Raw genomic sequence first — 27967 nt, forward strand, 5'->3', positions numbered from 1 at the left:
GGCTCTGTGCATTGGTAGCTCAGGGAGAGGCACACTGTCTCTGGTATGGCGGGGAAGCCAAGGGTTGACTCAGTGCCTGCTTGGCAACCAATAGAGAGAGATGCCCTTCCCTAGGAGCTCAGGAGGGGGGAGAAGCCATTTTGGAGCAGTCTGGAGCCAGCCAGGGAAAGGGCAGGACTGGCTGTGTTAGGGACTGGTGACTCCTAGGCTTGCATGCAGGGTTCCCCCCCCCCCCTGAGAACTGGCCTCTGGGGACCTAGAACATAAGAACGGCCATACTGGATCAGACCAAAGTCCATCTAGCCCAGTAGCCTGTCTTCTGACCGTGACCAATGCCAGGTGCCCCAGAGGGAATGAACAGAACAGGCAATCAAGTGATTCATCCCCTGTTGCCCATTCCCAGCTTTTGGCAAACAGAGGCTAGGGACACCATTCCCGCCCACCATGGCTAATAGCCATTGATGGACTTATTCTCCATGAACTTACCTAGTTCTTTTTTTTTTTTTTTTTTTTTTTTTTTAACCTAAAAGCAAGATCCCTCAGCTTGGCCCTCTCCCTCTCCAGGGTAACTCCCAGTTTGTAAAGTTTTGTTGGGAAAACTTCCCCAAGCCAGGCTGAGTTAGCCCTACAGCTCTCTAAGTGAGATCGGGCACCACTGTTCTGGCTGCTAGTCCAGGGCTGGCTGCCTGCCTGCTCTGAGCACTGGGGTGAGAGACTAAAGTTTGGATTTTAGTATAGTGTTTTGTAATCTTCACTCTGAGCCCTGCACCCCTTTGTGGTGAGGGGAAATCCTGGTACAGCCTGATGCCTGCATGAAGAGGATGTCTGACACCAGCCCCTCTGCGGTGTCTGAAGCGTCCAGAGCCATCTCTGAACTTGAGGATCGGTCACAGAGTTGTGAGTGCACCATCTTTTAGCTAGCTACTCATCGAAAAAATTATTAATGGAGATATCCTATCTCCTAGAACTGGAAGGGACCTTGAAAGGTCATCGGGTCCAGCCCCCTGCCTTCACTAGCAGGACCAAGTACTGATTTTTGCCCCAGATCCCTAAGTGGCCCCCTCAAGGATTGAACACACAACCCTGGGTTTAGCAGGCCAATGCTCAAACCACTGAGCTATCCCTCCCCCAATAGTGTGGGAGACCCCTTACTCCCTGAACTGTGTCCTCAAGCCAAGGAGTAAGTGTTTGGGCATTTTGTTATCTGCTACCTATTAAATCTGCTGAGGGATTTAGCACCTTATCCTGCTTGTGAGTCTTTTGGGCTGTACTGAACAGCCCCATTGCTAACTGCTTCACAGAAGATGTTGTGGTCACAGGTCATCAAGGGCCCCTACAAGATATGTGTACCAACAGTACACTAATTTTACATTTGCTATAGCAGGTCACGTGAGTGGGGAAATTCATGGGTATTATCCTCCTGGTGACCCTGAGAATAGTATTTTACCCTGTTATGTTATGTTTATCTCCTGTTCAATGTAATGACTGTGTTTATTATTTCTTGGAAGTCTCCAACTATCTGGCAAGTAAGGGGGCTATCCTGTGTTTAGAATTTTCCTCCCAAGCTGCCCTGGTGACCCTGCCAGGAAGGAGCAAGGGGTGGAGGCACCGCCAAATAAATTGATATGGGAAGAAAAGTTACACTTACTGAGTGGGTGGCATTCAGAAGAACCCAGGCCTGTACATCAAAATCTGTAAGGAGATTGGTGCTAAAGGAGGTAACGGGGGGGGGGGGGGCGCTACATACTGAATTTGTAGGTTCTGCATTTTAGGTTGTGGAGGAGGACATTAAATGATCCTTTCTCCCCCCCGCCCTCCCCAAAAACAAAACACAGCTCATCTAGTGTCGCTGCCTAAGACCAGTAAAATGCAGCAAATAAACATCAGTTGTGAAAAGTACATTAGATTTTAAAAATCTATTAATGTTTAATTATCTCAGTTGTTAGCATCATAGACCACTTTTTCTTAAATGTGGCCAAATTCTGGTGTCCACTAAACATGCACGGTCCCTTTGATTGCAACTGAGTAGTGTGGGTGTAATAGAGGGCAGAAATGAGCCCCCACTTTTTGTGTCTCTGATGTTCCTTCAGGACTTATCCTACAGCAGTGAAGGGGTTAATAAAAATTCCCCGTGTACCTGGTATATAAAACTGTCATGTAATTGAATGAGAGGAATGTACTCTAGCGAACAGTCCATGCAAGGGGGCTGGCTGGGGCACACGGTTTTCAGTGTTGCCTTGCACTACAAAGCCCTTCTTTGTTCTCTTGGCTCTGTTTTAAATATCTGCTGACTATTCCACACCATGTCAGTGCCAAATCCTCCAGCTTTGCTGCAAAGTCTGTGCAACAGCACGTTGTGGGCAGATTGGGTGGGGACGGACTGGTGGCATGTTGGTATCTCCCATTTCTTTGCCTCTCAGGCAGGTCCTCTCATTGACTCTTCCATCTCCCTGTTTCTATAACCCCTGGCATCCACCTTGATACACTTCAAAGCCAAAGAAAATAACGTTGGAGTGAGGAGCCAAGTTTGGTTCCTAACATGGCAGCTCCATTCTTGAGTATGCGCCAAGATGGGTGTAGTCATTGTTGAGCCAAGGCAAGGCAAATAATTTAAAGTGCATTCTTCTTGCAAGGAATACCTTTGTTGAAACTTGTTGCACTCATACCATCTCTGACTGTGATCTTGTCCAATATTGATAGCTATGCAACCCTGAGCCTTGAAAATAAATAGTTTTCCTGGGAACAGCTACGTGCTACAGGAAGAGGAGTTGGTGGTGATCTTCCCTTTGGTTCAGGATTGAGCCAATACCCAGGAAGGCGTTGGAACCTCCAGCAGCACAGCACTCCTGTCTTTCAGATGAGATGTTTTAACCAGGGTCTTGACCATGTGCATTCATTAAAAATGCCAGTGCACTATTTCCTTTTAAAGTGTATACTGACCACATTCTGATTTGGGTGACTGTCCTGTCCAGATTTCTCCTGTAGTTTGAAATATTTCACTTGCTTTTGGGTGTAGCATTACTGTACCCATTCAATTGCTGCTGCATTCCACTCAAACGATGGCTGCACTTCAGTATGGGCGAGTGATCCTATATGGCTTTGGGATCATTCACTATGAAAATTGCTAATGTCATTAAGATCATGAAATAGTCTCCTTGTTGGACCGAAATCTGGTACCTCTGATCAGGAGGTGCACTTCTAATTACTACAGCTGAGACTTTCTGGATAAACCTGAAGTTAATGGTGTTTCCTGAAAAGTTCTAAAAAGCCTATGAAAAGAGGCTCTGCCTCTTCTGGGTGAATGAAATAAGCAATACTGTGAGCAAAGAAGAAAATCTGAGATGCTTAGCCCATGGGTGACAACTCACTTTTTGTGACTAACTCATATAGAACATAGACTGCTTAGTTTTAGAGCTGGAAGAAAAAATGCAGATTTGGGTTGATCAAAATACTTAGTGAATTTGTTGATTTTTGGCAAATTGTTTGTTTTTGTCGGGAAGAAAAGTTTTTGGAAATGTCAGAACAAACTGTTTCCACACTTCTGAAACAAAACTTTTTTACTTTTTTTCAGGCTAGATTCACAAGGGAATTTAGGTGTCATTCAGAAAAAGGAGAAGAAGTTGAGCTATTAGGTTTAAGGGGATGTAAGTGCACTTATGTGGGAGAGGGGAAGACCTGGGCTCAAGTCCCTGTTCCAGAGGAGGGAGGGATTTGAACTTCATTTGCCCACAGCCCAGTTGCATGCTCTAACCACAGGGTGGCAAAGGGACAGCACCATGACCATTTATGTCAGGTCAAACTAAATATTTCACTTGATCCAAAAAAAATTTTTTTTTCTCTAGAGTTTTCAATTTAGCTTTTGGGTGACCTGGAACACTTATCTCTTGCCCTCCCCCGAACTGCCACTGAACACAAAAATCAGTTATTCATGCAGCTCTACTCTGTTTCCTTTTCTGTTTCTAGTCTGCTTCACTTTCTGCTTCTTCCTGAGCCTCGCCCAGGGTTTTTATGTCGGAAACTCAACACTGCAGCAGAAGGTTTAAATGAATTGTAAAACAAGCCTGTTTTCATGCAACTTTTTTCACTTTACATGCAAACATTTCTAGTCCTGTTAGACTTCGAACTCCCTCTTTTAAGCAAAAGCTAAATATTGGGCCAAAATGATTTAATATGGACCACTTCAAGGTGAACCACTATGCTTTTGTTTAATGATAAAAATAAAAATCCATGATTTCCAAACCACTGAATGAAGTTTACAGTAGCATAGAGACGAGGCCCTATTCACTGCTAAAGCTCATTGGCCCAAATAATCCTATCTAGCACACAACTTAAATATATGATTGTGGGGGGGGGGAGCCTGAGAAGGAAGAATCTACTTTCCCAGGACAAAGAGTGGCTGGGGAGACACTGATACTGCGGCTTCCCCTATCTTCTGTGGCTCCCCTCACCGTAGTATCTGAGCACCTTCCAACATTAATGAACGTATCTTCACGATACCCCTGTGTGGTAGGGAAGTGCTGTTATCCCCATTTTACAGATGGGGAATGGAGGCAGAGAGAGGCTTGCCCTCGGTCACACAGGATGTCTGTAGCAGAGTCAGGAATTGAACCTGAATGTCTTGAGTCTCAGTCCTGTGCCTTAACCACAAAACCATTGTTTTGTCCTCAGGACCTTGCCTTTCTATTGTACAGTTCATCTCGGTGAATCCCAGAAAGTGTCCCAAACAAGACCCAGTGAGTTGGAGGGCAGCAACCAGCAGGCAAACATCTCACTGCATAGCATTGGGACAAGGTCATGTGTCCACTAAAGGAAATTGAACAGATCTCTACTCCAAAAAAAAAAATGTCCACACCCAGCAGACATGATCTTGGTTTTTAAGGTCTCCATAAAACTTTGTTTATCGTTCTGAGGAAGAGTAGAGACTGAGGTTACCACCTGGGATTTGTATTTGTGATTCCAGGCAGTCTAGGTATTTGCCACTAAGCTATCCTGTGATGGAGTGCATGTACTCTTACATACAGTCTGGCAGGGAAAAAGTTTAAAATAGGCCTGAAGGGAAATGTTCCACCTGGCCCCACTTACAGCTGTAGGTACACATAGACTTGGCTCTCATAAGGGAAGGTCTCATCTCAGGGCAGGACTCAACCTGGCACAAACCAAAGGAGCCCACAGAGGTTTTAACCAAAAGAGGCTATTAAACCAAGCAGAACATGGGTATATGTTGAAGACCAAACTGTATATAGGGATGAGGGGCTAGACTAAGGCATTTTCATGGTATTCATTGGGCTGGACAGGGCATTTTCATGGTATTCAGATGGGATGTTTGGGAGAAATTAAACAAATGTGTTTAGTTTCCCAAAATATAGTTGGAGCATAACTCGAGACCAGAGAGTTAGCCACTGATTTCAGAGTGATAGGTAGAGCCTGTTTGGATTCTTAACTGGAAGCAGCTCCAACCAAGTGAGGGGGGTGATCAACAGCTTTGAAGGGGAAAGCGCCGCTTCTCTCCGGCCGCTGGCTGCGCAGCTCCTCCTGAGTCCTCCAGCCCGTGCTCGCAGGGCCGCATTCCGAAAGGGGCTTTAGAGCTGCAGGCCAGGGCCCCCTTAGCCCAGGGCCCTGCAGCCCCTAAAGCCCCTGCATTCCAGGTGGCCCTGCCTGTCTGGGGGGGGGGGGGGGGGCAGCTTCCCCGCTTGCTCCCTCCTCCCAGAAAGTCCTGCCAAACAGCTGTTTGGCGGCAGGGGAAGCACTGGGAGGAAGGGAGGAGGTGGAAAAGAGGAACTTGTACAATGCTCCATTGTAAAGTCAGCCAAATGACGTTCTAAGGGAGCATTGCACAACTTTAAACGAGTATGTTCCCTAATGGAGCAGTGATGTAACTTCGAAACAACATTAAGCAGGAGAACGGTAAGTGAGGAGTTACTGTACATGGAATTGCAGTTGTTGCTGTGCCCTAGCTGGCACTGCTAGGCGGAGAAGGTGGCTTAAGTGCCAACACAAGAGGCAGCCACAACCTGGCTCTTTTTGTTGTTGTTTAGACATAAAATAAAGTGTTTCACATTTAAAAAAAACAACAACCTGCAACGGATACCCTTATAGCCAAAGTATAGGAAACCCCTTATTAAGCTTCTCACATTAACGTTAAAGAAGCAAAATATGCAGTGAATTAAGTCTGATTAGCATGGGATTTGTCAGGCATGGAGCGAGCCTGGCATGAACAAAGAGATCCACTTCGTTTGAATATACAGGGCCAAATTAATCTTTAAGGTAACTCCACTGAAGTCAGTGGAGTTGCCCCAAGGATGAACTTGGCCCTTTGCCTTTGAGTCAATTATTTATAGCCACACTATCTTTCTGTTACATTAATGGAAAAGATCTAGTCTGCCAGTAATCCCTTCAGAGCTGGATAGGGGCTTACTGGGAGCGGGGGTGTATATGCTGCCTGTGCTGTACCTGCTCTTGGAATAAACAGAGGACTTTGGTCTGCAGAGCTGTCAAGCCAAGCACCTCCCACCAACATGACACTAATTTTAAAACATTAAAAAAAACCATAAATGGAATCACACCATTACAGATCCCAGCTCTGTAGAAGGGAAAGGATAACAGTATCCTTACAATATAACAACCCCCTGGCATTTACAATACAGCATATAAAAGGATACAGTAGATGGCCCCAAAATGAATAGAAGGCTGTAATTCACTTGAGGAGCTCTGCTGACATCCCAAACCGTGAGAGCGCAGCTGGAGCAGTTTATGAACAGCAGTCAAGTTCCAAGAGGGAAGTCAGGCCTTTATTATTCACACTACAGTCACCTATTGTTTTGCTTCTTGTTTTTCTCAACATGTTTAGATGTCTGGCATGCAGGAAAGCAAAAGATTGAGAGTGTTGGCTGTAGCTAGCCACAACCTTTGCAGATACTGTGCAAACTTCCTCCTCTCACAGCTCTGCTACTGCTGCTTTAATACCAAGCTGCAGCTCCCTCCTGCTCTTTCAGTTCTAGGTCCCCACACCATTTAGCCAGTGCACCTCAGTCCTGACCTGCATCCCCTCTGCTATTTCTGTCTGGAATCCCACATACCCAACTCTGAGGTGCAGTGGTTGAGCTAGTAGCAGCCCCTGCTACCCAGTCCTGGGTCTCTCTTGAGGGGAAACTGCAAATGGTGCTAAATTATGTCACGTTCGGTAGTGATTTTGTGATTAGAGCTAAGGACCAGCGTGAACCCTGTTAATCTCATTTCAGTTGTGACCTCCGACAGGTATGAATCCTGCTTTCCAGTGGCAAAAGGCCTTAATCATTGTTTGTGGGTCAATTCAAGTATAATATGATAAAATATTTCAATTTCTTGACATAAAAATCTAACATTTGTTAGCTGAATAAAAACATTGGGATGGGATTCTCCAGTCCACTAAGGCCATTATAAAAGCATAAAATGGTCTTAAAGCAGCCAGAGATAGCTAGTGGGGAATTCCTCCTGCATAGGGGAACATGAACCACCAGCTGCCCACTCCTCCCCCAGCAGAAGGGAGGGAGCAGAGCTCAGTGTGCTCTAACCTCCACTGCCATAAGGTCCCTGCTTCTCTGTCATCCTAATTTGGACCAGTGCTGGGCCACTAAGGGTCCAAGAGCTACAACTAGCTCTCTGCCATCCTCCAACTCCATCATAGTGGAGCTCAGGCAGAGTGGAGAATTGAGCCCACTTAAATTACTATAAATAATCTTAGCTATTTCGTTATCACCGTATTCTTGACAGTCCCATCACTGTCCAGAAGTTGATGATGTGCTACTAACAAAACAAAACAAAAATGGGGCCAATCTTCATCACTGGTGTAACTCCCAGGGATGAATGTGGCCCATAGTTTGGTCCTCTGTGTTTTAGGGAATCTGCAGTTTTAGGATGATGCAACAAGGCTAGGGGAGTTTCCCCTGTAAAATACACAGAAGGACGCCCTGTTCAGTGTCCCAGCCTGCCTAGGACAGATTGTTTGCAGGCATTCAGACTCGTGTACTCAGAGCATGGCATGCCAAATAGCTGGAAAAAACAAACCATTCTGAGGACAGGGGTGAGGGATGCGTGCTATTTACGTGGGACACACAATAAAGGAAGAACATTTTTTTTAAACATGCTAGATTAATGTCTCCAACACTCTAAATATAACCCAGCTGCAGCAAGCTGCTTTTTAGCCTTACTAATACCAGGGCCCCACATTCACCTCACTCTTTTAGTCTCTGAAAAAATCACTCGCAAAAGTTTAGAATTTGGTCCTTCAGAAGAGGCATGAGTTGTTCAGACACACTGTCTGGTGTCAATGGGGTGGGTGCATGTAGATGTGTTTCTGTTTTTCTTCCCACTTATCCCTACTAGAAATGCCTGGGGCTGTCAGTAAGGACAAATGAGCCATATTAAGATGTAAAGTTGTCCTGTCTCTGAGGTAAAGTAATTCTCTGTAAATTCACCAAACTCTTCTCTACATTAGGAAAATTACCTATTACAGACGATGGATATCAGCAACTGGCACAGATATAAGGCAGTGGTGAGGAGGGGTTAGGATCAGGGTTGGGGTTTAACAGAACAAACTCTGTTCAGCACCATTTGAGAAACCATGGTTAACATGGCAGTTAAATCGTGGCCAGCACCTGTGTGTGTTGTTGACACCCTTTGTTGGCAAGAGGTAAGTGTGCTACTATACAGAAGGTTCTAGCTGTACCAAAGCAGGGGTTCTCCTGCTCTGCTTTTCTGGCCAGCACTAACTAAACATAGTTGCTTTCTGAGGGTTGTTGTGTGGTTGTTTTTTTTTGTTTTTTTTTTAAGGGAACATGTGGCATATGAAAGAGGCAGTTTAATTGACCTGGAGACTAATGTCCACTAGCTACAGAACAGGAAGAGGCTCAGCAGTGTAGGCTTCCTCACAAGGCCCCAACCACCAGCCTGATTTTCCATTCTCTTCCATCTTGTATTTGTTTATACCTGTGTAAAGGGCTCCCAGACCAGCATGGTGGGACTTTGCAAAGGTGTCAATGATGACCTGAAGGTGCCAGGTAGCCAGAGGATAATCCATAAAGTGCCTCATCCCTGGCCCAAAGAAAACACATACAGACATGTGAGCTGCTCGGTTCTTGGCCCATATGTACAGTTAGTGCCAGTTGCAATGGTGGTTTTCTTATTTGAAAGTCCAGCAGCATGCCAACCATAGTACTACTGTCACCGCTCATTTGCGGAGCGTGTGTGGAATTCATAGTGCTGTTGCCATTGAACTTTGATGGTAATAGATGCAGTTTTACTATTGTCTATTTCTTGTAATTACACCTCTACCCTGATATAACATGACCCAATATACAGTGTGTTAAGGGTGTCGGGCCAGGGCCAAGGGGTCAGGTGCTTCCCCCCCCCCCCCAGAATCTAGGAGGCAGGAGCTGTGGGGGGGGGCAATTTTGGGGGCCCTGCAGTCCCAGAGTGGCCCGGGGGATTAGTGGGGGGCTGGGAGCAGCCCGCTCCACTTCCCTCGCCCCGGCCCCAGCCGTGTCGCTCGGGGGAGGGAGCTTGGGGGAAGGGAACACACACACCCACCCCCGCACTCACGAGCTGCCCAGCCCCAACCCACTCCACTCCGCCAGCTCCCAGCCACGGCGCTCCACTTCCCGCTGCAGGTGAGTGTGGGACCTTTCCCCAACACGCGCTCCCCCACCCCCAGCGACACGGGTGGGGCCGGGGCAAGGAAAGTAGAGTGGGCTGGGGCTGCGTCGCTCCGCTTCCCGCCGCAGGTGAGTGCGGGGGGGGGGTCCTTTCCCCAACCTCCCCGCACTCACCGGCGGTGGGAAGCGGAGCGCTGTGGCTGGGAGGTGGCGGGCTGGGGCAACGTTACTCCGCTTCCCGCCACTGCCGGTGAGTGCCTGACAGAGCTGAGGCTGGGAAGGAGGGGGGGTCTCTCCCTGGCAGCTGCAGCCCTGGAGCTGGGGAAAGTCGCCTCTTTCTCTGGCCACCACAGCCCTGCACGTCCCAAATTCCCCCTTCCCCCTCTTGTCACCCTACTGCCCCCTCCCACTTAATCCCTATTCCACCCAAGGCCACAGCCTCACCTTACATGTGTGTCTTCTCCAGGATCCACGCACCAAATTAATGGAGCCACGCCTGCGCAGCTCCACTAATTAGGTGGGTGGCTCTTCATTCTTAGAAGGAGCTATCCACAGACCACCTGAATGGAGCTCGCGGACCACTGTTTGAGAACTTCTGATCTAAACATTTGAGTGTGGGGACAACCAAAGGTTATTTATCCAGAAAAGTTGTGTTAAAATGAGATGGTTCACTTTACAAAGGTGACTTAGACTCCTCTTCTCTTATTTCTGTCCTTCATGTTGTTCGTACTTTACTGAGATGCTATGCTAATTGGGGATTGTGCTTCTTCCACATACCTTCCTTCCATTCCATCAGGCCATTGACATGATGGCTGAACAAATTATTTTGCTACAAGTTTGGATTTTAAGTGAAGTAGAGAAGTGGAGGTCAGACCCATAATGAAGAGGCTGCCTAATTCATAAGAGTTAGAGTTGGAGCAACCCTGCTAGAGCCTACTGCAAGATGCTTCCTGGTGCTCAATATAGGATTATTCCATACAGTGCATTCTCTAGTGTTTTTTGGCCAGCACTGTCTTAAATATCCCGAGCAATGGGGCTTTTACCTCCTCCCCAGCAAAGGGGGTTTTGTCCTTGTGACCATGCTCTGGCTGCTGTCTGCGGGTACTATTTGCTCACTCACACCTGGATGAAGTATACAAAGCAAAATGCTCTTAATTGCTTCTGGAACAGTACAGAGAATTGTTTAGACTAAATTTGCTGCTCTGATTTGTGGCTTTCAACTAAGTGTGCTAAGAGACAGAGCTGACCTCTGCCAGAACTACAAAGAGCACCCAGCTGAGGCTGGATACATCTCTTAGGAAACAGTTTGGGAGCGAGCCTGACTCACTGACGAATGTTGCGGCACTGATTACAGTAAATCCTCATCTTCTGCTGACTTCAGCAGACTATTTTCAGACAGGAGTCCTGGTTCTAACAGTACCTCAGAGGTTAAAACAAGAAGGCTGTGATGCCAGAAATCAACTCAGTCGTAATTGTTCCTCTCTTTAGCAGCTTTAATTTACAATACTTGAAGTTTGGGTCTGATTTACTTTGGAGTTTTGGATTAGAGCCCCCTCACCTCCCCACCCCAGTCAGCTTGTCTCTGCCAGCCCACTGAGAGAAGCAGTGGGGAGGGGAGTGGGCTATGTTGTCTTTAAAGAGCTTCAAGACAGAGACACTAATATGGAAAGAAAACAGAAGCTTTTGGGACTTCAGTCTCTGGAGCGGTAAAGAGTTTCCCTAGTAGAGCAAGACATTAACCCATTCACTCTTTAGCTTCTGGGGGCTGGGCACCATGCCAGTCATTTCCATGACTCCAGTTCCTCACTCTTCCCACAGGGGTTACAGACTTGCACACTGCCCCAATTCCTCTACCTTCCTACTGGGCCTTAGTCCCTGACCTAATCCCCGTATCTACTGTGCAGCTTGGTGACTGTTCCTAACATCCCCCTCGCCTGCTTCAGTATAGGCATTGCCCCAAGCTCTCCATATGCTTGTAAGGCCCAGCAACTGTCCTAGTCCCGTCCTTTTCTTATCGGGCATGGTTCTCCCCTTGGCTGGGGAGTCCCATGTGCTGCCCTGGTCCCTTCCAAACACTGAGGTAGAGGCACTACCCTAATTCCTGCACCCCATCCCCATTGCTTCAGGATATTTATAGCTCTAAAGATAGACCTCTTGTTATCTTTTACCTATTTTTCTCCATCTGTTCACCATCCCTGTGTGTGTTAGATGTGTGTGTTGGGGGCATTTCAGATCATTGGCAGCATAACACAAGACATGTACCTTAGCTACTGTTTTGTGGCTTCTGTGAAGTGGGTTGGTTTGGTCTCACTTCACTTCCTAGCAAATATACATGCACATCACATATGCTGGTAGCCTGGTTGGCAGACTCAGCAGAGAAGCCAAGAATTAAATGGGCCATGGAAATAGACCTCCCCTTTCAGCCCTAGAGGCAGGCCTCCAGGTCAGGGCTGAGGGCATTGGCAGGGCAGCATGTGTAATGCTGCTGCCTAAGCAGTATTTGTTCTATGCATAAACAGAAGGCGTCCATGTTCAGAGGTGTCAGTCCGGCACCTTTCCCCAGCTTGAAATCCATATAAAAACATTTAAAGAAAATAGAATGCAAATATCAAATTCGGGTAAATAGGTGAATATTCAAGTTCCTCCAAATTTTAAACTGGTATGGAAGCCAGATGGACAGTGCCAGTCTCTGCTCCATTTCCACACTTACCATCTCATAAGAATACACAACAGAAAAAGCTGACAAACCGAATGGACATTTGGGAAAAAATATTTTGATGTTAATTTTATTAAAGCTAATGTTTAAGAAGGAAGGTACTGTACATCTGAGGTCAGGGTTGAGTTATGGGAGATTACAAGTATTGGTTTATAGGTTCCCAAGATACATACATATTACATAACCAGCATGGACCCAAATTGGGGTGTGGGAGTTTTAAAGCATCACTGAATAAATGATCTTGGGTATGCCACCCATAGAATTACTACAGGCTAAAGCTGCTACGTTCTTCTTGCCCTACTACTAACTGGCCGCTGTACTCACCTGCGCTTCAGAGGCAACACTTTTCATTTTCACTGGTGTTCAAGAAGGTATCACACTACTCTACATTTACCACGCCTGATTCTCTGCTGCCTTGTACCTTGAGCAGTCACTTATACCTGTGCAATGCAGTTATAGGGTGGAAGCATTTATACTGGTGTAAATTACATAAATGACAGGGTCACTTAGCTTAATTTGAACCCTAGATGGGTCATTAGATTTTGTGGGTCTGATTCTTATTTATACTGTTGTGGCTATAATGTAATTTAATGTAATGTAATTTACTTCCAATTTACTACCCTTTTACACTGCCTTAGTGCAAATGAGAATTGTTGTTGTAGACAATGAGTTTCACAGAAAACCCAAAGGAATAAGTATTATTTAATGACTTTTTTCTGTCCAGTGAAAAAAGTTTTCATTTTTTATTTAAACTTTTCCATTCAGTGTTGGAGACAGGGACCAGAGAACTGGAAAGTGAAACTGACTAGAAATGGGATGATGAAACTGACTTATGTAGGTATCCTGTCCAAGTTCAGTGAAGCATGAAAAGTAAACAAACTGCATAAGTGGTGGAAATGAGAACTTGATTTTAAAATTCTCTGTTTTAATTATTCAGGATTTTACAAGTACCATTGGTAAGGACTTTAGAAAATATTTATGCCATTTTCATCTTGAATATGTCTCTATAAAAGGCAGTCTGTAACTTCATTAGTAATCTATTTATAAGTATGCCCAGGAGAGTGCACGGTAATATATACATAACAAAGAATTTCCAAAGCATTCTCAGCTCTGTATAATATTCCCATGCAGAATCCCTGCAGATGCGGATACTTTATGGAAAAAGTTTCCCATGTCTGAGTGAAGGAATATATTTAGGCAATTTCTGCCAGATAAAGGAGAAATATATGTGCATCACAGATCAATGCGCTAACTGTTCTGTGCTTGGAATGCTTTGTACATTCTTTTTAGGGTGGTATTTATACTGAACTATGCATTATCTGTAGAGTGTTTATAAATATGTCTGCTAAGTCTATACCGTGACTCTCTCTCCAGCAGCCCTTATAACAACATGTCACCCTTGGTTTTATTTATTCCTTTGCCAGGCTGGTAGTTCTTTTTTTTTTCCATTATAATTTCTTTACATGCCTAACACTGCCAGCTTAAAATTTTCTTTTTTGCACAAATTATTGCAAGTCACTGTGCACTAAATATAGTCCTCATGTCTGTTTTCCAGATGCTGAGACCTTGGCATACATCCTTGAAACATTCCAAGCTAATTCTCTCGCGCACGCGCGTGCACGCACATGCACTTACACACATGCACAAAATTATTCAAAAGAAAGTTAGTGGGCTGGATTCAGTGCAATGAGAAAAGAACAGTAGTTCTCTTTGCGGAATGGAGGCTATTTAAGTATGTATTCTCCTCATTCATGTAGCATCTTGTAGGGGTTTTTTGCTCCTTGGTTACCGACACCAGTTTGTTGTCATAATGGTACAGTATATCTTTACTGATGTAGATATTTTAGCTAAGTTTTTGTCTCCTTACAGTGTGTGGTTTAATAATTTAAGTCCAAATCTTGCAATCTGATCCATGTAGGCAGATCTTACTCCTACTGCCTCTCGTACAGACTGGAGGATCTGGGCCTAAGTCTCAAATATTTCAGCACACAATATGAAAGTTTCAGACTGAAAATGGGGATTAGAATAGAAACACTTATACAGGCTTGAACTATAGCAGTAGGTTCATTTTGGATCAGTCTCCCACAGTTTGAAGGCTTATTTGAAGCTTATCCCAACAACCAGATCAGCAGCATTGGGCTGGAAATCTCATGAACAGAAATATCCTTCTTCACTTCCTGCCTCATATCTGTTGTGTGATGGGGTCCGTACCATTAGAATGTCTCCCACCAGTCAAGTGACTATTTTGATACTGATTGAAGTGAACCTTGTACAGAGTATTTAATACTTCTACCCTGTAAAGTAGCTTGAGCTTGCCAAAGGCACAGTATAAATCTATTATTTTTGTTATCATTCATTAATGAATTCCATGCATTTATAGTATTTTTTCATCACAAAGGATCCCAAAGTGATTTACAGATTTACACTAATACTCAGAACAAACAATATATTGGGATTACTTTATCCACCACTGAAGAGCAGTCACCTCTGCACTGCAGTGTGGCAGCTGTTTAGGACAGGAAGTAAAGAATCTTGTATCTAATCAAAATTGCAGGGGGGAATTTAGGTTGGCAGAATGTACTAGGGACTGACTTTTCATTGTGTGTGTGGGTGCACGCACAGTGCTTAGCTCATTGGGGCCCCAAGGATGGGGGCCCTCTGTATGCTACCACAATACAAATAATTATGTATCCGAAGAAGTGGGCTGTAGTCCACGAAAGCTTATGCTCTAATAAATTTGTTAGTCTCTAAGGTGCCACAAGTACTCCTGTTCTTCTTTTTGCGGATACAGACTAACACGGCTGCTACTCTGAAATACAAATAATAAATACTAATAATACTGGTACTTGGTCAGGACCACAGGGTTAAATTCTGTCATAATATTTTGTAAATTGCATATGGATTTATATTGACTATAAGTGGTGAGGGCCTCAATCTCACCCAGAGGACAGTATCTCCTGCCTCCTAACACCAATGATTCATTATTGTCTCAGAAGCATGACTCCTGCTGAACCACTAACCCCAGTTCTTGCAGCATCTGGTCCCAAGAATTGGCCCAGCCCTGCTTGGCTTGTGAGGCCAGATGGGAATAACAGAGGGGTGTGGCTGGATGCATTCAGTTATTTCAATAATAATTATATAGTGACACAATGCAGAATATCTAAAAACAACAGCAGAATTCAGCTGGGTATATGTACTGCCACATGTCCCGCTCCCATTACATTGAAGCTCTGCCTGTCAGTGATCTGTTATGCCAGTTCTGGTGACAGCTCTCAAATAGATCCCAGGTGTTTAATCTCTTTCTCCGTTCAACTAGGAGATTTTGAAACACACTAGTTTGGTTCTAATTTGGGGGATACGTGCCTGATTAGTCCAGCAGAATATCATCTATGGCAAAAGCTGAGCTTTGTTGTATTTGAAAGTTGTCCATTCTGAGGTCAATTGGACAGTGGAGAGGAATGTAATGGCTGTGGGAGGGGACTGAAGTCTAGATTTGAACTTGAGTTCTGCTTTGGCCTTTTAATTTATTTTTTAAAATCTAGTGTTTAGGGACGCTGAGCTTTCTTGCTCGGGTTTCCTGTAAATCATTAAACCTGCTATTCTTCCTCACTCCCTAGCCTAAACTACCATGTAGCATTTCTGTGTGCTGTAAACAGCTACCACATTCCACCCGAGAGGTGGCTGCAATTCAGTGATGAATGAAGGAGTCCCTATCCACGGGGCCAGTTCCAGGCTATGGAAGTAAGCTTGGAATCTGGGACCATCCACAGAATCCCCCATCAACAGCAATGGATCCAGAAATGGTTCCATCTCTTCTTCCCTCTTTCTGCAGCTGATCGCAGAAAGTCAGAGCAACTGATGGTGTCTGGGTTACTGAGTGCTGCAGATTCCACTGAAACCTAGCACAGAAATTAATGACTGCTTGCCAGGGAAAACTACAGATCCCGCTTATGCATTATGACCTATAGATCTGTAAAGTACTTTAATGCTTGAGGCAATATATAAACCAGTAATCATAATAAACCAGCTCTTCTCTCTCTAAGGAACCCCAATCCTGTGTAGCATCATAGAAGCTAAACATAGAAAAGACCTACCTTATCATCAAATCCATCTCCTGCTAGTGCAGGGTTGTCCTGTTGTACCATTTTTTTTAGTGTTGTCCCCAGTGTAGTTTTAAATGTCCCAAGTGATGAGGCTTTTGCCATTTCCCATGGGAGATTATGCCCAGCCTAACACAGCTCGCTGTCCAGAAGATGTTTCTGATAGTCATCTAAATTGCCCTTTATGTTAATTAATTCCGTTACTCCTAGCCACACCCCTGCAGTCCCTGCAAGATAGTGCACTCCACTGGGAAAACAATCCCATTTTCCCTTAATGAGGCAGGTGAGGCAACAGTCTATTTGGCCTGGCCTCTCTGCATTCAGATCTAATTTCCCTTACCCTTCAGTGGGGTGGGAGGAGCCCTCTTCGTATTTTCCCTTGAAGCCGAGCAATGAAAAATAGTTGTTTGCCAAAATCTTTCACCTTGAGCAGATACACTAACAGATGTTTTCTACAATATAAACAAAGAAGCAAAGAATGTTCATGACTGGGGGAGGGGAGGAAGGGAGGGATCATGCGGGAGAAATACAGCTTGAAATACTTGACTGCGGTTTGATCCCTTTCTGAAATTTAAAAGAGCTGCTTCCACTACTATGAGGAGCAGTGCCAGCTGCAAAATCATGAACAGCTTAATATAACATATACATTCAAGCCGTCTGTCTTTGTCTAGGCATTTTTATGCACCCATCGTCACAGTATCTAGATGCCATATGTACAAATTAAGAATAGTAACAAAACTGGCTGATAAGACCAAGTCCTCAACCCTCCATCATTGACATATTTTTCTAAATAGAACTGCTCTTGTTTGTCTCCAGGAGAGGCTGTGCCATCCATTGTTACCGAGAGCAGTCCTTCAGGAAGAGATGTGTCTAAGGATAGCAAGACTTGGGTGTATCCTGATCTCTAGAGATAGGGCACTCCATAGCTGAGAGCCTGCCACTGAGAATGTCCAGCACCTGAGAATTTCACCATGGACTCTGGCAGCCACATCATCTCTATTGAATGCAGTTGTCTCAATGGATCAGAGTGGTCATCTCTGAGACAGCCTGGTTTATCTCATTGCAGCCTTTAAAAATTAGCTGTAGGACCTTGGAGAACATATGGAATTGCTTGGGGACCAAATGTGGGGTCCTGAGCACTGGTGTGGTGTGATGTCACATGGTTCAGGCTGCCACAATTTGGATCAACTGAAGCTTCGACATGGCTTTCACAGTCCATTCCAGCTAGAGTATATTGCAGTGGTATAATTTGGAGGTGAAGAAAGCATGAATCACTGTGTCTATATGTCTATCTGCAAGGAAACAGCAGTCTTCCAACCAGCTAACAGTTGGAAAAGGTATTTTTGGCTATTGCTGCTGTTTGAGTGTCAAGTAATGCCATGAGTCCAGAAGGAACCTGATGAGACTTTGACAACTGGAGGCGCTTATGATCTGGAGGGTGTTTACACAAGCCCCTTTGGTCCAATGAAAGAGAAGTTCAATTTTCATATTAAACAAGAGTGAGTTTCTAGCCCATTTCCTTGTGAAAAGAGCCTTGAAAACAACAGATTAAAAAAAAAACTGGTACAAACCAATTGCTGTGGATGATGAAAGAGTCAAGCATGTGGGCTCCACTTCAGCAACAGGAGGCTTGGGTGGGAACCTAAAGATGTCTCATGCACTCACACATACATTATATAGAATGAGTCCGTTAGATTTGGGATGTAGCAACTCATTAACCCTTCCTCAAATCCTGGGGGGCCGAGAGGTAGTGAGCCAGAGGTGGTGAGAGTGGAAGGATTAAGAATTTGAAATGTCATGTATTATGGATAGAACTGATGGTTTGTGAGGGAGTAAGAATACAGAATGGAGGGAGTTTTGATGCATAGGCATTTGTATGTAATTGATGCTTTTTACGGGAACAGGGATAAGAGAGTGTGGGGCTGCAGTTGAGGTTATTCCCTTTCAAGAGAGGTGTAAAGGGGGAAGGTTTCTTGCACACTCATTTGAGGACTGGCCACAATTTGACCTCAAATCCTTGCTAGGAAGTGGGGAAAGAGTTTTAATTTTGTGTTTGTATGGAGTGGGGGTGGGGGTAACAAAATTTTACTCTTAAGTCTAGCATGCAAAAATATGAAGAAATATATTTTGAGCTCTTGTTTTGTGAGGTTGTTGACTTAAGGACAATCATAGTTACAGGGTATCTTTGTTAACCCTAAACACACTGTTCCATTGAAAATATCTGGGTTTCCCACCTATGCAGTGATTTCCCACTTTTAAAAGGAAAATGCATTACTAAGACACCTTTGTCGCTACCAAAAACATAACATATATCGTGAATAAAAACTCAGGTTGATTGTAGTAGTGCCCGGTCTTCTATAGTTAAGATTGAGTGTTGCTTTCTGTTTAAAGGTGAACTATTCTAAGTGCTCTAAAATCTACATGCTAACTTGGATTTTCTTGAAATTTGCTGTGCCTTCTGGGGGTGGAGTGTCAGTGGTCCAAATTTGGGCTCATCTGAGCTAGGGGTTCATGAAATACAGCTCCCTCCCATAAAGCATTTTACAAATCTCATTCATCTGACATTTTGTGCATACCTGGGGCTCAAACTATAGCACTGATCCTCCCCAAACAGATCGCAGCCAGTCAGGGTTTATCTCAGCTACTGCACAGCACTCACTCTCACTTGGGAGAACAAATATTGAAAAAAATAAGGGTAAAGTTTGTGACTCAAGGTCAGCACATGCCAAACTGATGTGCCTAAAGGACAGAAATGTACATGGCAGCAAAACTAGGACTCTGTTGAAGCAAGAGGGTTTCCAGGCAGTAGGGTGGCTCAAGGCGACATACTGTGGCCATTCAGAGAATGCGTGTTGTGCATGTTCCTTGCTCTCTGCCTGCACTCTGCAGAGGCTCCTTTTGGAAGTTTTGTCATGAGGCCAAAATTTCTGTTTTAAGAACGACATTTTAAAGTGCTCTAAAATCCACGTGCAGATTCTGATTTAACTTTAATCAATACTAATTTCCTTGAAAACACATCTAAATAGAGGGAAGATGAAAGTCTAGTAGGCAGTGAGGATAATGTAATGAGGCTTCCTGAACAATGGAAATGAATGTGATCAAAGGAAAGCAAGTTGCTGAGTCATTTGCTCGAACTGATACACATCCCCACCCCCCAACATGACCCGCTCATATCCTTTCAGATTATTTTAATTTTTTGGTGGAGGGTGGGGGCAGAACAGTGAGGGGGGAGTGTGTGGGGACTTCGGAGGCAGAGCTGTGCTGGGTGTGTGGTGGGGCGGTTGGGAGAGTGCAGGAAGGTGAGAGGGCATTGGTGCAGAAGAGTGGGGGGAGAGGATTTGGGGCTGTGGCAGGAAAAGTGGAGAATTAGGACAAGGGGGATAAATAGGGATGAGTGGTAGCAGAGGGGATTAAGGAAGGTGGGTCTTGGACCAGAGAGAAGAAGTGAGGAGGGGTGGGAAGCTGGGAGACTGGAGGCTAGGGGGGAAGGATCAGGGTTGCCCATTCCCTCATTTGCTGGGTCCTGTCTGGGCCAAGTCGGGAGCCAGATAGGGGAGATACCTCCCATCACAGCCCCATCTCTCAGGGCAATGGTCAGGAGCCAGAGGGAGATGTACCTCACACAAAGGTGTGAGTGGAGTGGAAAGGGGCAGCAGCAATCCCCTTTTACCTTCCTCTGACTATTTCCACAAAAGGCTGACTGAAATCATTGGAGTCCTGTAAAGCTGAGACACCCACACACATTCAAGCAGTGCTCCCTGCAAGAAGCTCTGTTGAAATCAAAAGAGCCTCAAAGGATGCAAACTTTTCCTTTGCAGTTTTATGTTTCTTCTAGTTAGTTTGTCTTGAGGACTGATAATGGCATATGGAATTTTTCACCACTTGATCACCTGTCCAGCTCCAGTTGATAGTGAATGAAAGTTGTTACCAGCTGATGGTTGTTTTGTGGACACTGTGAAATGAGTTGGTGGTCTCTCTAATTCTTAAAAGTCAGGTGTTCTGACCATCATCTACCCCACCCAATTTGTCCCCGTTAGTATTTTCAGCAGAGATCCAGAGTTAGAAATGTACTATCCTTTGTCTACTAGAGAATGTTTCTCAAATCTCTTCTGGCGAAACAAGCTCAAGATGGTCCCCGGCTGAGTCATCAGTACCACTTCCTGCTGCACCTTCATTTTCTGTGGAATTCTCCCAGCCAAGTACCTGGCCTGACCCTGTTTAGTTGTGAGAACTGGAAAGTTCACAGCCCAAGATGGTCTGGCTTCAGGCCAAAGTGGTAGGCCAGGTAGGTAGGGTTCTCCCTGCCTGGTACTGTAATTGTTGTGAAATCGTGTTTGAAGCACGGGCAGGCTTTTTTTTTTTTTTTTTTTTAAACAAATCTCTTGGAAATGTGCTGCCTTTGAAGACTAGAGCTCAGAGACCTGACTCTCTCCATACGACAGATTTATGGATTCATGTCATTCTGTAAGGGCGAGGGGAGGGACCCCAGCCTCTTCAAGTTGCTCTTTGCATGGCTGAGAGCCAAAGGGGGTCAAGAGCATCATCTGTTTCCAAGAACATATTTTTAAAAATCACTTCTTGACCTGTTTTTCCAAGAGCCCTCATTATTTTCTGAGATCTATATATGGCTCTTTTCTATGCAGCACAACAGAGCCTTTGTTAGGCCCTCGGCAGAGTAGCTAAGGGGGTAAGGACTGCTTCCTGGGTTGGGCGTTATCCCACCCAAATGAGGAGCCAGTCCTGCAATCCTGACTTCCCACGACTAGTCCTTATTTGAATAGTCCCATTGACTTCCATGGAACTACTCTTTTCAGCAAGGATTGCAGGATTGAGCCCTGCTCTTCATGCAGCCAAGAGAAGCCATGCTGTCATGGAGGAATCTTCCTATCTTCATGGGAGGTATGGAGTGGACAACAAGCAGCCTTTCCCCCACACCCACTCCATTCTTACTCCCATGTACCACAATCCTGCTTTCTACAAAGGGCAGAACAGCAGAGCTTGGTGGCATATGCCACTTCATTTTTATCTTGTTTATATATAAACTGTATTTTTTACTCCATCTTCCCTTCCCTCTTTAACAGCCCTGTAACTGTCCCAAGGAATGCATTATTCAACGGTAAAGGTGTCCATTTGTTTGCAAGGATATCGGATGCACCCTAATCTTCTCTCCCTGCATCACCGGTTTGAATATTTTTCCAAATTTGGGGTGGGAAGGAGAATTCAGTGCTCACACAGTGAGTGACTAATGCACCAGCCAGAGCCAGGCAGAGTGTGGCTAGGCTTTGTACAAGCTTCTCCTGTGTAGCTCTACCAGTTCAACTTGCAATCCTCTTCTAGTCCTGGGCTCCCACACACACAGCTCTACTAATGCATCTTAACCCTGACCTGCAGCATCCCTGCTGTTCCAGCCCTGGCTCCTGTCAAGCAAGTGCCCAGTCCACAAACACACCTGCTTAAATCTCCTGCACCCTGTCTCCCAGCTGTCAAACCTTCCATTGAACAATCCCTTACCTGGGAAACCAGAGATGTCCCATGAATTTTACAATGCCTTATTTTAATTTTGCCTGGAAGCTGTGCTTTGAAAAATGTACTGCTCCTGAAAGTGTTTGTACTGGCTTACAAACTATACGCACATTTTTCCACATGATTTTTAGCAAGTGATCTCCTGCAAAAGCCTGTAGTTAGAGATTAAGAGCCAGATCCTCAGGTAATTTCATTGACTTCTGTAGAACTACAGTAATTTAAAGAAGCTGAGGATCTGGCCTACAGCCCTGATTCTTCTCTTGTTTACTCTCGCTTTATTCTACAGACTTCAGCTAAATTACTCCAGATTTACACTGGTGTAACTGGGAGCAGAATCAGGCCCTTAATCAGCTGGTTTCTGACTGCATCTGCTCTCAAAATAGACACACTACAATTGTCAGAATTCAGATGTGGGGAAAGCAAGTTGGTAATCAGAATGACATGATGTTAAGGTCTGTAATCTCAAAACCTAGCAAAACTAATAATGGAATATATGAAGCATATATGCCATGACTGAATTTTCAAGATGAAGGATTATAGGTGCTGGCTCAAGCCTTTAATCCAGTCCAATGGCAAAATTCAGATTTAGCAGAAATGAGCACAATTCACATTGATTCAGTGGGAGTTGTATCCACATCAGCGCTGAATTTAGTCCTAAAGATTCAATGATCTTTAGCAAAGTGCCTACTATCCTCAAACTAACAAGCAGTGTTGGTTAAACTCCATATCACAGCTGTGTAATCAACATGAGAGTATGGGAATTATTGTAGAGTTATAGTCTGGATAATCCCTGCAAACAAGGAAGGGCTTGAGCAGTTCAGGGAGTGATAATGGGAGGCAGAAACTATCAGGTGTAGCTCACCAATTTGCATCTTACCCAGGCAGGTAGTGACTTAAAGTTGTTGGCAGAGCTGATGGCGATTTAGACCCCACTGTAAAATGAATTGATTCAGTCAAGTTCCTAAAGAATAGGCATCCACATCATGAAAACCAGACTCGCATTTTACATGCAGTGGACACCCGTGCTGGCCCTCAACAGAAAGACCTAGGACTGAACTATAATGGAAACTGAATTTACCCACTCACCTTTAGAGTTGATTCCTTGTTGGTGTGAGTTGAGGGGTGAAGGTTTGCACTGTTACTACCCTTCCCATACCACTTCTCTATGAACAGAGGATGTCAGTCTCTAGGACTTACCATCTGGCACTTTTCATCAGCACTAAATTCACTTGAAATTTAAACGAAAAGATAATCTCTTTGAAAACTCTTCAGTTCTAAAAATGGAGACCCAGCTGTTTCTTATCTCTTTGTAACTTAACATTTGTTCAACACGAAAAGTTCGCAAGGCAAATTCAGCCTTCCAAAATCCATAAACGTGATCAGTATTTTTATACCCCAGGAAACAGTGGCCTTGTTTATCTCAAAATGTCCAAGATTAAGCTGATTTTGTTGTTGTTAATCTATCCGGAAATAAGCAGAGAGGCTTAATTGCAAACAGACTGAACTTTATGTAGGAAATATGTATGCCCTTTGGGGGCACCTAGAAAGTGAAGGTCTGAAATTAAAACCCTATCCCCTTCTCCCTTGCTCCCTGAAGCATGTAGGCCTGAAATGAGAGAGCCTGCTGTGTGCTAGCATAATATCTCAGTAGTTCCTATCCAGTGTAATACTCCAGCCATCTCAGTACTGGATAAACAGATGTTTCCTGCCATGTAAGAACTTCAGGTAACTAGTGATGCGTGTGTTTGTAGTGAAAGTATTTAGAGAGTCTGGAGATAAATTAGAAAAATAACAGCTGCTATATTAGCAACTTTTCTAATTCAACTACATGAGCACAAAGAACAGGAGTACGTGTGGCACCTTAGAGACTAACAAATTTATTTGAGCATAAGCTTCCGTGGGCTACAGCCCACTTCTTTGGATGCATTGAATGGAACCTATATCGAGGAGATATATATACACATACAGAGAGCATGAAAAGGTTTTTTCCTCTTACTTAATTGGCCTCTCAGATTTGGTAAGACAACTCCCACCTTTTCATGCTCTCTGTATGTGTATATATATCTCCTCGATATAGGTTCCATTCAATGCATCCGAAGAAGTGGGCTGTAGCCCACGGAAGCTTATGCTCAGATAAATTTGTTAGTCTCTAAGGTGCCACACGTACTCCTGTTCTTTTTGGGGATACAGATTAACACGGCTGCTACTCTGATACATGAGCACAGTGAAGCAGGAATGTTCTGCCTGATTCAAGAGCTTCACCCACACGTTTCCCAGCAAAATGCCAGCACACCCAACCAATGAAACAGAAGATAAAAAGCCTTACATTGTCAGAACAACTCCTGATCAATGATCCTGAGGACAGGACATGCCTGTCTATAAACCTCCGAGAGCTGCACTGTGTAGTGGATAACACATACACTGTAGGACAGAGCAAATGGATTCAGCTTAAATAAAAAGCCCCACACAAACTTGCAGGAAAAATTTGAACTGAACCCAGAAAAAAGGGGGTGGTGAAGTGTTCCAGTGTCAGTCAGCCTCTAGTCTCAACTCTAACACTGACTCCTTATGGGACCTTGAGCAAATCACATCTTAAGCTCTGTGTCTCAGTTACAGAGAGGGAAAATGGGGCTAATGTGCTGCTTCCCTTCTTTGGAAAAGCATTTCCTACTCCACACATGTAAAGCCTAACGTGAATGCTACGTGTTATCACGATGAATTTGGTTTGAAAAAATAATTTACTTTTAGTTCATGTTAGCAACTGCTTCTGAACTCCAGGTTCAACCAGGGCCCAGGCGCACCAAAACGCTGCATGAAAAATTGCTCTCATGAGATTTCCTGCCCCCCATGTTTGCAGAACCAAGAAGTTTGTGTGAGTTTCAGCACAAGCCAACCTTTTGTTTTCTTCCCTACAAAGCCTCTCAGGCTTTCAAAACCCCCTTTTTATTTAGTTTGATTTATTGACACACAAGTAGCAAAGCATCCTATTTTTATCTTGAAATATCTGTAAAAGAAAAGTTTTGGGGGTTGCAGAGAACGGGGCCCATCCCTCCTCCTACCTCACGCTGTTCATCCTACTGAAGGATTCTTCAAAGAAGCATAAAGAATCCATATCAGTGTCCAGTTCAGCAAGAGTGCTGCACACCACGCACCTTCCCTTTGTTCAGTCCTCTTTTCTTAGCACACCTAAAACAGAAGCTAAAATAGGAGTTGAGTGAAGCAAGCCCTAGTAAGTCACCACTCACAAACTGACTGGAGATGGGATAGGACTGCCATACCTAAAGCACGGGGCTATCCAAAGATACATGCTAAATCCCAGCAGATGCCTGGAGAATCTGATCCATATCCTACAGTAAATGTTTATATCCAGCTGCTCCCTGCAAACCTCCTAGCATTTTGGTTCTCACTTCTGAGCTAAAATGCTATCCAGGCTGGACATACGAGAAATGAAGAGCCTATGCCCCAGGACATGTATCGGGAGTAAGGGAGTTGGAGGAAAGTGTTAGTCTCCTTTAGACTGTGCTGTGTTCTGAAGGTTGCAGCCACTCCTGTAGACTGAAAATCAATGCCATATTCCTGCAAGGCTACACCATGCTCTGTCAGACTATCACATTCCTGCAGCCTGTGCTATGCACCTCCAGGCAATGCTGTGCTCCTGGAGTTCTTGAAACACTTTTGCACTTAGTGCCAAGTTCCTGCAGCCTGTGCCATGCCAGTCTCCTATTGTCTGTGCCATAGTCCTGAAAACTGCAATTACTGTCATGCTCCTTGCAGTCAGCAAACCAACCACCTTGGTGCCACGCTATTCCTTCAGTCTGAATCCCAAGCCCAGTGGTCTGTATCCTAATTCCTGTCTGGTAGGCTCTAACTTCTGAATAGCCTGCTGGCAAGAGCATGCACAGGAGACCAGAGATCCTTAGATTTATTGCTTGTCAACCAAAAAGTATATTAAAAACAAGGAGAGATAAAAATAGATGGGGAGCCTAGGGACCGGAAAGGCAGCCAGTGGAGATTAGAAGCACTGCTGGTTGACTCACCCAACTTGTTTTATTGTAGCATAGTTCTAATAACGGCTGTATTATTCCAGTTTACATACAGTGAGGAGACATTTGTTAGCACTTTTGCACATGAACATTGTACATACTTCATTTCTGCCAGCTTCTCAACATTTGGGCTTGTGATTGCAAACAGGAGAGGGGGTGGCTCCAGAAGACAACCAGCCAAATCCTTAGCTGGTGCAAATCTGCAAAGCTCCATTGGCTTCAGTGGAGCTATGCTGACTTGCACCAGCTGAGGATCTGTCCCAATGTCTATCGTAAGATAGTTTCCACACTAAGACAAGGTTTAAGAAAGCCTCAAAAACGATTTTCTTCAGTAGCGAATTTAGTGCTGGTGAAAGTACTGAATTGGCTGTCAGCTCTGGGAAACAGTCTTTTGCTTCGCCACAGAACAGGTACAAGATACACTGTAATTGTCTAAGCTTCCCACCATGTTTGGCTCAGCCTGTTCAATCCATGGCTTCTTTGCAGAGACTGCCAAGGGGAGCAGTTAGTGCCAGTTGTGGTATGGACACCTGTCTGTTGGGAACTGGACTGAGACCACCCACTCATTTCACAGAGGCTGCCAACTAGCTACTGCATGCTGATTTTTGGTCATTATCAACTCGGGCTGCATTCAGACTTGGCCTAGAAGCAGGAGTTCATATCTCATTACGAATCCTTGAACCATCCTGTTTCTATCGTGTTAGCAAGTTAATACTATATGGCTATTTGATTTTGCTGTGATTTTAATTGAAAAGTTTATTTATATTTTGGCTTCATCTTTTGTTCCTTAGCAATTATGAAAGGAACAAATGCTCTGAATTGTGGAGCTGTTTTAACTCTGAGAAGTGCTATAATCTTCCCTCTTTTGCTTTGGATAAGGAAAAAAAAAAAAAAACAAAAAAAAACACCCCAAGTCAGTGACTTTATTTGACTCTGCCCCCGTATTGTGGGAGTTGGTTTGCTTTAACATAGGGCCAGACTGTGGATGGCATATATAACTCTCAATCCTTCCGCACCACAAATGTCCCACAGACCCTTTCTTGAAATGTGACAAAAACACCCAGTCCGGGATGCAACCAAACAAATAACACAAGAGAGGGCTCAAAATGACAGATACTTTTATAGAAATGAACTATAAGGTGAAATTCATCCCTGGGGGTAACTCTCCTAATGGCAGTGAGTTTCCACCAGAGATGAATTTGGCTCTTACTTTTTTCCATAACCTTGTTTTCAGGCTTTTGCATTTCTGATGGTAGTAATTTACAGGAATAAACAGTGAGGTAACAGCAATTTTGTGTGGGAGAGGTACATTTTGGTTTGAAATGAGTGATGCACTCCATAAAGAGGAAGAGTCAAGAGGTAAGCATGTGGGAAAATGGAACATTTCTGCAGCTGAGTGAGAATGCAGTAGGGAAAAGGAAGCCACAGTACAAATTAAAGATTGCAAATAACAGGGCCAGATGCCAAGAGCCTTAGAAAAAAAACACTTGATTAGACCAACTGTTTGCTTTACTATATAAAAACTGACCTCTTTGAGGAACTCGTAGCCTTGGCCTCTTGGGCGTTTGAGTACGTGCGGGTGAACCTCACAGTTCTTAGCCTTAAAATGGCAAGACCACGTCCATCGTGATAGAACAAAAATATAGAAGAAGAATCTTCTGCCCAGTAGATTTCCAGTTGGGCCAGGTGCAAATGCCTTTCCTGGAAAGAACTCTTGCCACATCAAGATGATAGCACCTTGTGCTTTATCCAACTTGGCAACACATGCCGATGTTTTTGTTGCTGAATTACTGTAATAATCTGACTTTGATTGTGTGGGTGGACGGGGTCGCTACTGCCAACTCTGACCATCCATAACTAGCAGACCTGGTTTGCCTCATGGGAAGTAGTACCTGGATTGATGAATCCTAGAGGCAATGTGCCAAACTTATCCCTGCACTTAAAATGAGCTTGGCA

General features: G+C 44.4%; 1 protein-coding gene and 1 long non-coding RNA gene across 25 annotated transcripts in view; one reads left to right on the forward strand and one right to left on the reverse strand.

Annotated features, from left to right (window-relative positions):
* Positions 1–16829, reverse strand: part of LOC135983122 (uncharacterized) — a 37646-nt gene extending 20817 nt beyond the window's left edge. Inside the window, exon 1 of the long non-coding RNA XR_010600613.1 lies at positions 16440–16829. This is a non-coding gene — a long non-coding RNA (uncharacterized LOC135983122). The remainder of the gene's footprint in view (positions 1–16439) is intronic.
* Positions 1–27967, forward strand: part of RAD51B (RAD51 paralog B) — a 682929-nt gene that overhangs the window by 621946 nt on the left and 33016 nt on the right. The window contains exon 12 of one of the 24 annotated variants that reach the window (XR_010600612.1): positions 17262–17280. The exons of 18 other annotated variants lie outside the window; for them this stretch is intronic. Coding sequence is in view for 3 of the 6 variants with exons in the window: in XM_065592928.1 (XP_065449000.1) it covers positions 17262–17375 (114 nt within the window). In the remaining 3 variants the exon portion in view is untranslated. Of the gene's footprint in view, positions 1–13900; positions 15061–17261; positions 19586–27967 lie in introns of those variants that run through there. 5 more of the 24 variants (XR_010600610.1, XR_010600608.1, XM_065592928.1 and 2 more) reach the window with 5 other exon arrangements.

This window comes from Chrysemys picta, chromosome 4 (genome assembly GCF_011386835.1).
Source record: "Chrysemys picta bellii isolate R12L10 chromosome 4, ASM1138683v2, whole genome shotgun sequence".
Taxonomy (NCBI): Eukaryota; Metazoa; Chordata; order Testudines; family Emydidae; genus Chrysemys; species Chrysemys picta.